At 49.9% G+C, this 12,651-nt stretch overlaps 1 protein-coding gene across 4 annotated transcripts in view; it reads right to left on the bottom strand.

Annotated features, from left to right (window-relative positions):
• The window catches only part of ABCC8 (ATP binding cassette subfamily C member 8), an 81,162-nt gene extending 68,603 nt beyond the window's left edge, over positions 1–12,559 (bottom strand). For all 4 annotated transcript variants that reach the window (XR_006056342.2, XM_015100983.4, XM_042233013.2 and 1 more), the window contains exons 1-4: positions 12,369–12,559; positions 10,964–11,105; positions 7,224–7,345; positions 52–218 (exon numbers count right to left, since the gene is read on the bottom strand). Coding sequence is in view for 3 of the 4 variants with exons in the window: in XM_015100983.4 (XP_014956469.2) it covers positions 52–218; positions 7,224–7,345; positions 10,964–11,105; positions 12,369–12,516 (579 nt within the window). In the remaining variant the exon portion in view is untranslated. The remainder of the gene's footprint in view (positions 1–51; positions 219–7,223; positions 7,346–10,963; positions 11,106–12,368) is intronic.
• Positions 12,560–12,651: the final 92 nt, after the last annotated feature.

Below are 12,651 nucleotides of genomic sequence, written 5' to 3'. Positions count from 1 at the left end.
CTGGCCCAGGTGTGTTGGCAGGTGGGTGGCAGCCCAGGGGGGCCTGCTTACCCTCACCCTGATGACGTTGATCTCCACGAGGAGAAGCATCCCGTAGAGGATCACCAGCAGCCCCGTGAGGCAGAAGCGCAGCTGCGAGAAGCCGATGTCATGGTCGTAGAACTTGGCAAACTTGATGGTCTTGGTGATGAAGGCCAGCGTCCAGTAGACTAGCAGGGCTGCCAGGGAGAGGCGAGAGAGCACGGAGGGTGTGTGTGCACGTACGTGCATGCGTGTGCACTCACGTGTGCACAAGTGTGTGCAAGAGGACAGAAAAGTGTGTCAGGGAGGAGGTGTGCCTGTGGCCAAGCACACTCAGTGTGAGAGATGTCTGTGTGCATGAATATAAGAGTATACAATTTTGAGACAGCGAAAGTGAAGGTGTTAGTCACTCATTCATGTCTGACTCTTTGTGACCCTATGGACTGTGGCCCACCAGGCTCCTCTGTCCATGGAATTCTCCAGGCAAGAACACTGGAGCGGGTTGCCATGCCCTGCTCCAGGGGATCATCCTCACCCAGGGATTGAACCCAGGTCTCTTGCATGGCAGGTAGATTATTTACTTTCTGAGCTACCAGAGAAGCAATGTGCCTACATTAAAACATTCATGACAGGCATGTTCAGAAATAATTATAATCCTACAAGTCAAGGTGGTCAGCCAAATTTTCCTTTATAATAAAGAAGAAGAAAAATAGTGAAACTATTTCTTGAATTTAGCTAAGTTATAGGCACTGTGTCAAATAAGCACTTTAAACATATTTATCTCATTTATTTCTCACAAAAGCCTTGTGAGCAAAGTCCTGCCATCACCCTCAATTAAACAGATATAGGAATCAGAAAGGTTTAGTAACTCATCTAAGGTCACACAGACATTAAGTGGCATAACTGGGCTAGCCTAATGCCTAATACATGTAGGCTCCACCTTATAATGGCTTCCTTGTGGAATCCCCAGTCTGGGAATATCTTAAAGGTCCTTCAATCTAGTCCTTTAATTTTACAGATGAGAAAGCTGAGGCCCAGAGAGAGGAGGGGACCTGCCCAAGCTCACTGTAAGCTAATGACAGAGGGAAGGTGGAGGCTGAGGTCCCTGGCCCACCTTGCCCAGAGCCCAGTAGGGCACAGTGATGCTCCTCAGGGAGCCTGGGGAGTGGGGGATACAAAAAAGTGAGTCACAGTCCTGTGAGGCAGTGCGTATTGTGGTTAGAGCTGGGCCTGCAGCCAGATACGCTTGGGCTCAGATTCTGTGACTTAATAGCTACATGATCCTGGGAAACTCATTTAACTCATCTAGGCTTCAGTTTCCTCATCCACAAATGGGAATAATAATATTACTACCTCAAAGGCTGTTGTGAGCAATGTATGGAAAGCATTTAGCACAGTGAGCCTGGCACACACTGGGTGCTCTTTGGATATCAGGTGTTAATATATTTATTATCTCCAGACTTCAGACCTGGGACCACAAATAATCAGAAGCCATCGGTGGAGTCTATCCTCTAAATTCCTATCTACCCCATTCAAATCCACCAATAAACCAGCCAGTTTTGGCTTACTGGTGATGACAAAAGAGAGCAGTAATTAAGTCCCCCTTTAGGGAGTGCTTTAGCACAGGAAGTCCTTCCCCCTTAGTCCCTAGAGTCATATGGTTTACAATATATGACATATGGGATCTTACATATGATATAAGGTCAGCCTGAATACCTAGAGCTCTTCTCTAGAGGAATCACAGAGAGGGAAGAAGACCATCACCCTGCCTTTCATCCCTGGGTGGGCCTGGACATGAATGCCAGGGCATCTCTTGGGGACAAAAGCTGCAGTCTGTCTCAGCCTGGCTCTGTGCTGGGAACTAGGTTAAGACACTGAATTGGGAAGGGGCGAATGCCACCTGTCTCAGGTCCCGGAGTGAGAACATCAGGATAGGGGGCAGGAGCGTCTGCTTCTGGTCCCAGCTCTCAAGTCTGGATGGTGTCTCTCAGCTTAGTCTGGTCTCTGGGTCACAAGGAATCCCCTAGCTGGATGCCATACCTCTGCCTCCACACCCATACTCTCCCAACAGCTCTATCCCAGGCACCAGAAGCTCTGGAGGCCTTCGTGAGGGTTTCCTACTGGGACCAGACTTGTAAATACGTCTCAGATTGGTCTAGCCTCTAATGCTTAACAGATATGAACTGATTTGATCTTTATAAGAACCCTAGGACTTAGCCAGGGACTTACTATTCCTGTCCAGATGGGGAGACTGAGGCTCAGAGAGCCTGAGGGTCTTGTCCAAGGTCACACAGGGAGTTAGTGGTGGACCCAGGACTAAGCTCACAACCCTACCCTACAGTGCTGAGCCCTCAGCCTGTGGCCAGATACAGCAGCGCTCGGTGAAAGCTTAGGGCTTGTCTGAGAGAACGGGAGAGGGGAAAAAACAGCATGGGGGCTGCTGCTGAGCTTTAAATTCTGAATTCCCCGGAACCTACCACAACACTGTTAATCAACTATACTCCAATAGAAAATAAAAAGTTTAAAAAGTAAAATAATAAAAGAAATTCTCTGAATTCTCATTACCTCCGCTCCTTCCTTCTCTCTCCGCTCCCTCTCCCCCACATCCTACCTATTACCAAACTCTATTTTACTTTCTAATTGTCTTGAATCCATCCACTTCTGTCCATCCGGGTGGCCACCTGAGTTGCCACCATCGTGTCTCCCCTGGACTACCTTTAGAGCTTTCTCAGGGCTTCCCCACTTCCCCTCTCGCCCTCCACAGACCGATACATTTAATGAAATATGATCTCAACCCACCCATGCTCATAACAGCATAATTTGTAGTAGCCAAAAGGTGGAAGCAACCCAACTGCTTATGGATGAATGTATTAACAAAATATGGTATATATATAATATATATATACAACAGGATGTATATATACACAATGGAACATATATATATACACACACACACACACACACACACACACACACACACACACACACACAATGGAATGTCATTCAGCCTTAAAAAGGAAGAACTTTCTGACATGTGCTACAAATGAGTGAATCTTGAGAATATAAAACAAAGTTAAATGAACCAGTCACGAATGGACAAAATAGTGTACGATTTAACTTAAATGAGGAGCTTAAAGTAGTCAGATTCACAGAGACAGAAAGTAGAATGCCAGCTTTGAAGGGTTGAGGGTAGTTATTGTTTAATGTGCACAGTTATTGCTTAATGGGAAAATGAAAGAGTTTTGGAGATGGATGGTGGTGATGGTTACCCAACAAGGTGAATGTATTGATTGCCACTGAAGTATACATTGAAAAGTGATTAAGGTAAGTTTTATGATACATATCCTCAACGGCTTCCCATTGACCTTGAGATAAAGACTAACGCCTGTGCTGTGGCCTTCAAGGTCCTGCCCCACCTGCCACTCTAGCCTTCACAGCTCAGCTTCCTTCCGCCCTCTGCACTCCGGCACTCCTTCCCTCCCCCACCCCAGATTTCCTAATGTGCTTTCTTTCTTCTGCCTCTGGGCCTTTGCACATGCCACGCCTTCTGTCTGAAGCATTTCCCTGTCCCTTTCCCCAACTAGGTCCTACCTATCCTTCGGTTTTCAACTCAAACATGACTTTCTCATAGAACACCTCCTGATCTCACCCAGGTCCATGAACAAGGTTACTTCTCGGGACACTGTAAGCTGCATCACGGTTCACTTTCTGCAGGACTCCAGACCTGTGACCAGACAGTAGCCTCCACAGAAGGACAGTTCTTTCTCTAATACTCACTGCCCTGCAGCCCATGGGTGCATCCTCTTCACTTTCCCCTGTTCTAGAACTTCCAGCTCTACCTAAGAGTTTCCAGCAAAACTCTACCTAAGGGGAATGGAGGGAGTTAGTCCTTGTTCCTTGGAGAAGGACTGGTCCGTCCAAGGGTGGTAATTTGTGCTTCACTGTTGTTGTTGAGACACTAAGTTGTATTCGACTCTTTCGACCCCATGGACTGTAGCCTGCCAGGCCCTTCTGTCCATGGAATTTCCCAGGGGAGAATACTGGAGTGGGTTGCCAGTCCCTTCTCCAGGGGATCTTCTCAACCCAGGGATTGAAACTGTGTCTCCTGCACTGGCAGGCAGATTCTTTACTGCTGAGCCAGGGGAAGCCCAATTTGTGCTTTAGGGAGAGAATATTATATACTTTCTGCAGAATGACAAAATGAACTTGCCAGATGCCCAGATAGGGTGTTTCCAGGGCACTGGTCAGCCAGGCCTGGCGATTAAGGAGGGGTCTCTGTGCATGAGAAGCTGCTTCAGACACTGGTGTGGGAGGCTCTCTGAAGCCTGTGTTTAACATCTCTCCACCTGCTGCCCCTCAGTCCCCCAGCCACACTCACACGGGGGCCACTGGGGTGAGGACGTCTCTTGGACGATCCTGATGGGAGTGCAGCTCCCACCTTACCAGGAAGGTAGGCCTGAGCCAGGCTTGGGAAGCACCCCCTTCCCACTCATGACACCAGGCTGTCTCTGGCTTATCATAGCGGGTTCCAGACTCTAGATGTCAATTAATGCTGTGACTTCTGAAACTCATGGTCTGACTTAATGACACACAGTCTGACCACAGCTTAACAGTAAGATGTACAGCCCGGCCTTAGACATGCAGATGGAGCCCCACACAGAGGAAGATCTGTGGATTTATACCTCGGGTCCAACACAGTCTGAGGACTTTTAGACACACAGCTTCATTCTTTTTAACAGCCTGCTTGGGTCCCAGACTCCTGGGTTCTAACCTGGGTTTTACTGCTTGACTAGCTGGGGAGACTAGAGCAAACCACTTAAATTATTCTGAGTCTTGGTCTCCTGATCTGCAAAAGAGTAATAATGGTACCTCCCTCATAGAGTTGTTGTAAGGATTAAATGGCCTTAACACATGTAAAATGGATAGGATTGTGCCTGACACATAGAAGGTGCTAAATGAGTGTTCGCTGTCATTATGTGTAACCTCTCTGAGTTCAGTGTTCAGGTCTGTAAAATGGGGATAGCAACAGTACAAGAGGGAGAGTGAAGTGAGGGTTAAGTGAGATGATGCATGGAGGAAGCCCAGCATTGAGCCTGGCACACAGTGCAGCCTCAGTAAAGGTCAACAGTCATCACTGTTGTTTCTGCCTGGGACCCCGGCCACATGGTGTCAGAAGGTCTAAGCGGGCACTCCTAAGCGTTGGCAAACTGCAGGCTCTGGTCCTGGGGCCCTTCTCTTTGCTAAAGCTTACCACATCTGGGCTCAAGTTTTACACACCACCTACAAAGCCATGACTGCCCTGGACCTCCCCTGAGTGCCCAACTTGTTTATCTGCCTGTCTGATACCTGAGCTGGCTGTTTCAACTCAGTGTGGTTTACACACCCCAACTCCGGCTCCTTTGCCACGGTGGTCACTAACACACTGCTCACGCAGGTGCCCGGGCCCAGAGCCTGGAGTCTTCTGTTCCTCTCCTGGCCCCCGACCTAACCTTCAACCATTCTCCCCGCATTTGCCTTGGCCCACACCAGCTTCTTTGCCAAGTGTGCTCCCATCAGAAGGGCTTTGAACTTGCTTTACCATTTGTATGCAACATCTGCCGGGAGCCGGCATGAGGAGTCCCTCCTGTGGCAAAGGTCATGAGGTTAAGGGGCCCAACAGGCAAAGGTGAGTCGGGCCTCAAGGGAGCCTCGCTAAATCTGCTCATGCGTCTGCCCCAAAAACCAGAGTTTGCCTGCCTTGCTGCATTGTGCCTTTCACCTATACTTCTGACGTTATGGGGGGCTATCCCCCACCACCTCTCTCTGTAAAGGAGTTAACTTAGGACTCCAGTTATTAAATCTCCTGGGCATGGTCCAAAAACTCCTCTGATGGCTCTCTAGCCTGCCTGACAGGATTATCCGGCCACATGTGATTGTTTACAGCCTCCCAACCGTGGGAGGCACGAGATGCTTTAAACTTTCTAAAAACAGATTCTTTTGAGAAGTTAGAAAATTATTAGTATAGTATTAGCGAGTTAGTTAGAAATTATGTTGGTGAGGGGTTTCATTGCTGAGTTAATGATTGCCGCCAGGCCTCCATATCCTTAGGCACCTGGGAGTATGTTAATCAATGTAATTGGAATGTAGAAAAAGAAATATAGTAGTTTTGATGTTAGCAATACTAGACTTTTTGAATTAATGAATTTTCTCTTTTGTTACAGATCACTGTACTCCTCTTTCTTTGTTATAAATCACTACGTCCTTGCTTTGTAAAAATGTAACTTTATCACTATCTCAAGACTAAATAGATCTTAAGGGGAAACAAGTTTTCTGATCGATTAACCTTTATCAATAGAAAGACAGGTGGGGCCATAAAATGTTGATTAGTCTCCAGACCAGAAGATATCGTGAACAAATGTAAGACCCTTGTAAGAACAAAGATATGCTGATAAGGGTCAGAGCAGCTGACCCTGCGTGACTCTGTTTCTTGCATTTATCTCTATGTATAACTAAAAGTATAAAAGTGGACCTGGAAAATAAAGAAACGGACCAGTTCCTGGAAAGACTGGTTTCCCCCGTGTTGTTCTTTCTTGTTCTCTTCTTTTCTGGCTGAATTCCCATCTGGAGCGTGGAGGCTCGCCATGTCTACTTACTTGCCCTGGCTTCTAAGACCCACGCGAGAGGGAGCCCAAGGTGGGGCACCCTCCGCTATTCAAGTGGATGCCGGTGGCCTACATAGGTGGTGCAAACTCCTGTCTCGGAGTTTTATTTGTTCTCCGCATAAACCAAGTTATTCAGCCTCTTTTCTCTACTTATTTTCCTACTACACTATTTCTTTCTAATCTCCCTCCATATCTTTAATTAAGCAATTAATTCCTCAGACACTGACGTCTCTGCTTCGATTTCCCTGGATCCACCAGGGCTGGACCTCGGCAAACATCTACCCCCCAAAGTCTACGTGCCCACTCTTTCCAGAGGCCTCCTCCAAGCATCCTATACAGACAGCAGCATGGCCTTCCCTCTCTGCCCCTTAGCATACTTTGTGTTCTTCTTAGCATCATCACTACTTGTCTGTCTACTGTCTTTGTAGGTCTCCTCCACCAGACTGGAGGCTCCACAATGGCAGGGATTTTTCTCCACTTCTAGCGCCTAGAACAGCGCCTGGCTCAGGAACAAATGGAAGTCCCTATTCCCTCCCCCTCTCACCCCTCCCACTCCCCTACCGATCAGCAGCTTGGGGAAGTTGGAGGTCTCGATGTTGTGATAGTAGACCACAGAGGTAACGGCGGCCATGAACGCCATCCCGGCCGGCATGTACAGGTGGAGATGGCGGGACTCGGTCACCCTGAGGGGAGGGCAAGAGAGAAGGAGAGAGGAGATGCGGGTGAGCTGCGCCATACCCCGACAGAGCAGCCCAGGTCTCGTGTTTAGGGCGCAGCATGCAGTGTGGCCTCCAGAACACATGCGTGGCCGCTATATGTTGGCCACTATATGGTGGCAGTACCCCAAACACGTCTATCAAATAAGGGGCCCAGGCGATCACACGGAGATGCTACGAGGGTTTGGTGTCCAGGCTCTGAAATTCATGGTCTTCTCTCCCTGGGTTCACGCTTACAGAATCTGGCAGAGGGAAGCTGGCCTTGGCAGTCACAGCTGCAAAGCGTCTACCCTGAAACCAGAATGCAGAGAAGCTGGGGTCCTGATGCCACCACTAAGCCACCACACCAACTAAAAAAAGTGGCCTCTGGATTTCTTGGTAAATGAGACTGTAAATGTTGAGATTCTTCAAGCCTTGATTAGTGGATAGTCTCAGCACAAGGTCCTCACACTGTTATAGGAGGTACAAGGCAGTCACTAGTGGGGACGCTGGGAATAGCCAACACTCTGCCCAGGGGGCCTTCAAAACTCTTGCCTCTGTACTCCTTGAAATAACTCTGAAGTGACTTCCTTGGCAGCTCAGTGGCTAAACACCACACTCCCAGTGCAGGGAGCCTGGGCTTGATCCCTGGTCAGGAAACTAGAGACCCCATGCTGCAACTAAGACCCAGCACAGACAAATATATATCAAATAAATATTTTTAAAAGAAATACATAGAACATTTTTTAAAAAGAAAGAATTTTTAAAAACTCTGTACTCCTGCATAGATTTTAAGTGACATCTAAAATGTTATTTCATAAGTTTAAATACAGTCTTCTATTTTCAGAAGGTAGAAATAATAAATATTTTATAAGATAAAATGAGAATGAATAACCATAATTGAAATAAGTATTTTATGACATGACTTAAACAGATTTTTGGCTGCTTTATTGAATAATACATACTGACTTAGGTAACAAATTAGGTAAAAGTTTCTACAGGGCTTTTTCCAGTTTATGCTGGTCTGGGAAAACATTCTATGTTAAGAAAAAATTTTTCTAAATAACCTAAAAACCTTTGGCTGTTCTAAATTCAGAGCACCACAGAGAAATAATCCTTAAAGGAAGACAAGAAGCCCTATAGGTTAGCCCTATACCTTAATTCATCAGTATAAGAGGCCTTGCATATGTGCTAAGCCACTTCATTCATGTCTGGCTCTTTGTATCCCCATGGACTGTGGTCTGCCAGGCTTCTCGTCCATGAGATTTTCCAGGCAAGCATACTGGAATGGGTTGCCATGCCCTCCTTCAAGGGATCTTCCCTACCCAGGGATCGAACCCATGTTTCTTGTGTCTCCTGCATTAGCAGGCAGGTTCTTTACCACTAACACCACCTGGGAAGCCCAAAAGAGGCTTATACTTGAAGACCACTGCTTTAACACCCCCTCTCTTATCTGCCCTGTAGACTTCCCAGCAAGTCTGTAAACCCAGGGTGGGTGGATTGGGGGTGTCAGAAGGCAGGGACTGTGGCTTCTCCTCCAGTCTGACTCCCTTCCCATGTCCCTCTTTCATGCTTGCCTGCCCAGGGGTGGAGGCTACAGATGGAAGCCAGCAGACACCAGGCGACAAGTGCCCATCTGAGGAGCTGACCCACCCTCTGGGGAGCTGATGGCGATTTGCACTGAGCATAGAGAGGTTTGGGATACAGGTGCTGCCCACACAGGAGGGACTGCTGAACAGCCAGCAGGAAGGAGTCCCCAGCCTGATTCTTTCCAGTCTCCCACATCCTGGGAGTGTGCTCTCTGCCCAGGGCTCTGCCACTCTGCACTCTGCACCCTCTCCATGCTCTAATATCATCCTGGACTCTCCTATGAAGCAGGTCAGGCAAGGATCATGAAGCTCATTTCACAGGTAGAGAAAGTGAGGCCCAGGAAGGCTGAGTGGCTTGTCCAAAGCCCCACAGTTGGTACATGGCATAGCAGATATGCTGGTGAAGACCGAGGTCTACCTTCTCTACAGAAATGATGTTTTCCTTTCCATTGCTTTGTTCATTATAGCCCAGTGAGTATCTTCTGGCCCCAAGGCTCACAAGGCAGCCCTCCCCTCTCTGGCATTTGCACTGTTTTTGAAAGGGTGCTGGGATGGAAGGCAGGAGGCAGACTTTTCACCTGCTAGTTATGTGGCAGTATGCATTCTTGTCCTGCTCATCCCTTGGGCTTCGGAGGAAGCCCAAGGCAAGCAGTTATCACAGAGATTATCTCTGAAGCCAGGATGCAGTGGGAACAGAGGGTGAGGGAGTATGTGTATCGATGAAGGTGGGGATCCCCGATCCCCTCCCCCTGCCATCCAACTCCAGGAGCCAGGGTTGGCAGGAGCGGAATCTGGGCATAGTCTAACCCCAGCTCAGAAGGGTTGGACCTCAGCTATTTAAGCCAAATGCTCACCACCTTCCACCACCACTTCACCCAGGGAGTCTTTCTTCCTTAATGCAATGGCTGCTCACCTCCTCCTTGTCTGCACCCCCCACTGCTGACACACCACTTTCAGCTGCAGTCATCTCTCACCTAGACTACCGCCGTCACCTCCTAGGTGCTGTTTCTACCTCCAGCTACTCACTGCTGCCACCCTGCCCTCAAGTTCTCACCTCCAAGTGCTGTGCTGATTACATCGCTTCTAAACTGCCTGCAAAATTCAGCTCAAACACTCAGCCTGGCATTGGAAACCTTCCTGGAGATGCCCTCAGTGTCCAAGCCTCAGCCTTCACAGCTCTGGTGTGTTTCACACTAGCCCCGCTGCACTGCCTCACTGTTCCCACCCTCTCTGGAATTCCTCTGCTCCTCAGAACCCTAGTCATCCTTCCAGATTCGGCTCAGAAGGCCCGTCAACCATGAAGCTTGCCCAATCTGCCTTCCTTTATCCTCCCAGAGTACTTGCAAGATTATTTCATTTATTCTCTTAAGGAGTCACTAAGAGTCTATGGAACTTTCTCATGTGCCTTGCACGGTGAATACAAAGATGAGTAAAACGCAGCTTCCAACTCTGAGGCCTTTCTAGCTAAGGGGGAAAGAGTTTGCAAATAGATACAGATGAGAACATAGAGTATGACCTGTGCAGTGGCAGAGGTGTGGAGAGTATGCTGTGAGGCCCTGGGAAAGCTGGGCATGGGGAGAAGGCCTTTGGGAATGAGGCTCGAGACAGGGAGGGCCAACTGTGAGGAACCTGGGTGCCAGGCTAAGCACTTGGGACCTTGAAAACAACTGGGAGCCAAGGAAAGATCTCAAGCAAGAGTGATTTTTTGCCCTGAGAAGGTAACTCCAGCAGTCTGTGGGAGAGGCTGAGTATAACTACAGGAGCTACGGTACTCTAATAAATTCTAGGATTATTTCACTGGGTCTTGGTGTGCAGATATGGGTAGGGCATGACTCTCAGTGCCCAGTGCCTGGCACAGAGAGCCCGGCACACATATGTTAGGTAAACAGTTGTTGAATTTATTAGCAAATGAAACCGTATCAGCTCATGGAATACAGGTGAGCTGGGGTCTCCTTGGGCCTTTCGGGAGGCACCCTGGAAGAGACCCGCTCTCTTCGGTTCTCTGCAAGTCACTCACCCATCAGACAGGATGCCCTCCGCGATCTCACACACCAGGACAAAGAGCAGCATGAAGGTCAGGATCCAGCGCAGGTTGTGCCCAGGGAAGTGGAGCCATGTGCTGTGGTGAATGTGCACCTTGGAACTCTGACTGCCCCATCCTGCAAGGAGACACAAGAAGAGGCGGGAAGCCTGGCTCACCTGGAGGAGGTTTCAGGAACCCCAGGAAGGTGCTTAGGCACTGGGCCCATGGTGGGGATGAGGGGTGTACCCAGGACAATGCCCTAGTCTGTTCACTTGAACTAAATGTCTTTGCATGAAGCCCAGACCCATGGAGGCCCACATGTGTAGGTACCCATTTTATATCTGGCTTTTCATGTGACAAACTACAGCGTAAATAAACCATCTGGATGAGAGCAACAGTGTAAATGCTGGTACAATTGTTGATGTATCTGTGAGCATAGCTTCCTTCCTAATTGTCTTTGTCAGTAACTAACAACTTTTTGCTTCTGCAGCATCCTCTTTTTAATTCTGTGACAATTATTCCTTTCTTCCCAAAAGTTGTGTATGAATGTTAAGATTTGCTTTATTTTTTTCTTAATTAGAAGGAATTAACAGGTTTAGGGGGGAAGCAGGGTTGACAGAGTGAGTTGACAGAGCTAGCCAGCTTGAGAAACTCGAGGTCTTGGAGAGACATTAAGGAACCTCAGGAAAGAGGCACTGAAAACCTCCCGGGAGGTTCCACCCAGCTCTGCAGGGGGTTTTCAAACAGGCCGCCGGGGGCCTCCCGGGTCGCTGCTAAGTCGGATGGGCTCTGCACGGAGCCTGAGAAGTTGCACTCTAGGCACATGCGCGCCCGGATGGGGTTGGCTGGGGAAGCAGAGCCTCTTCTCGCTCAGGGCGAGTGGGATCCCAGGATCTCCGGAGGCTGCTGACCACCACTGTCCGGCTCAGCCCGAGGGCTCGCAGGGCCTCCATCCCAGCCTCCGAGGCGCAGGCTGCTCTCCTCCCTGGCCCCAGTGGCGGCTGACGAGGAGGGTGCCCTGGGGGAGGGGTGACCCGGCTCCCTACATAGCTCCTCTGAGAGTATAGCCCGACCCCCTCCCGACCTTTCCAGCACGGAAAGAGACCCCCTGCCTTCCCCTTTCTCCATTCCGGCTCTAGCCCCGCGGTGGCAAAACTTGGGGGTCCCCTGGGTCAGGAGCGTCCGTTGTGGTTGGCGCGGTTTCAGGGACATCCCAGTAGTGAGGGCTGCGCGGGTATGCGAGCGCAGGGACCGAGGGGCATCGTACAGAGCACCCCGGAGGGAGGCGAGTGGCGATCGCCCGCCCGCAAGGGGACACCGAGAGCGGCAGGACGCAGCGCCTCCGCCTCCCTCCCGGCCTCCGCCCTCCCCTCCTCCGCCGCTCGCCCAGAGCGCTCACCGATGAACAGGATGGGGAAGGTGATGAAGAGCAGGAAGACGTGCGGCACCACGTTGAGCGCGTCCACGAAGCAACCGTTGTTGAGGACGCCCTGGTCCACCCGGTAGGCGGCCGAGTGGTTCTCGCTGCCGCAGAAGGCCAGGGGCATGGCGGCGCCGGCTCGGGCTCCGGCTCCGGCTGCGGCTGCAGCTGGCTCCACGCGCCTCGCGCGCTCTGTCCCCTGTAGCCAGGCCCCCGCCCCCACCCCGCGGGCCCCGCCCCGCCGGCGCTCCCGCGCCCCCAC

This window comes from Ovis aries, chromosome 15 (genome assembly GCF_016772045.2).
Source record: "Ovis aries strain OAR_USU_Benz2616 breed Rambouillet chromosome 15, ARS-UI_Ramb_v3.0, whole genome shotgun sequence".
Classification (NCBI taxonomy): Eukaryota; Metazoa; Chordata; class Mammalia; order Artiodactyla; family Bovidae; genus Ovis; species Ovis aries.
Note: the sequence above shows the minus strand (reverse complement) of the source record. Positions and strands in the feature narration are given on the sequence as shown.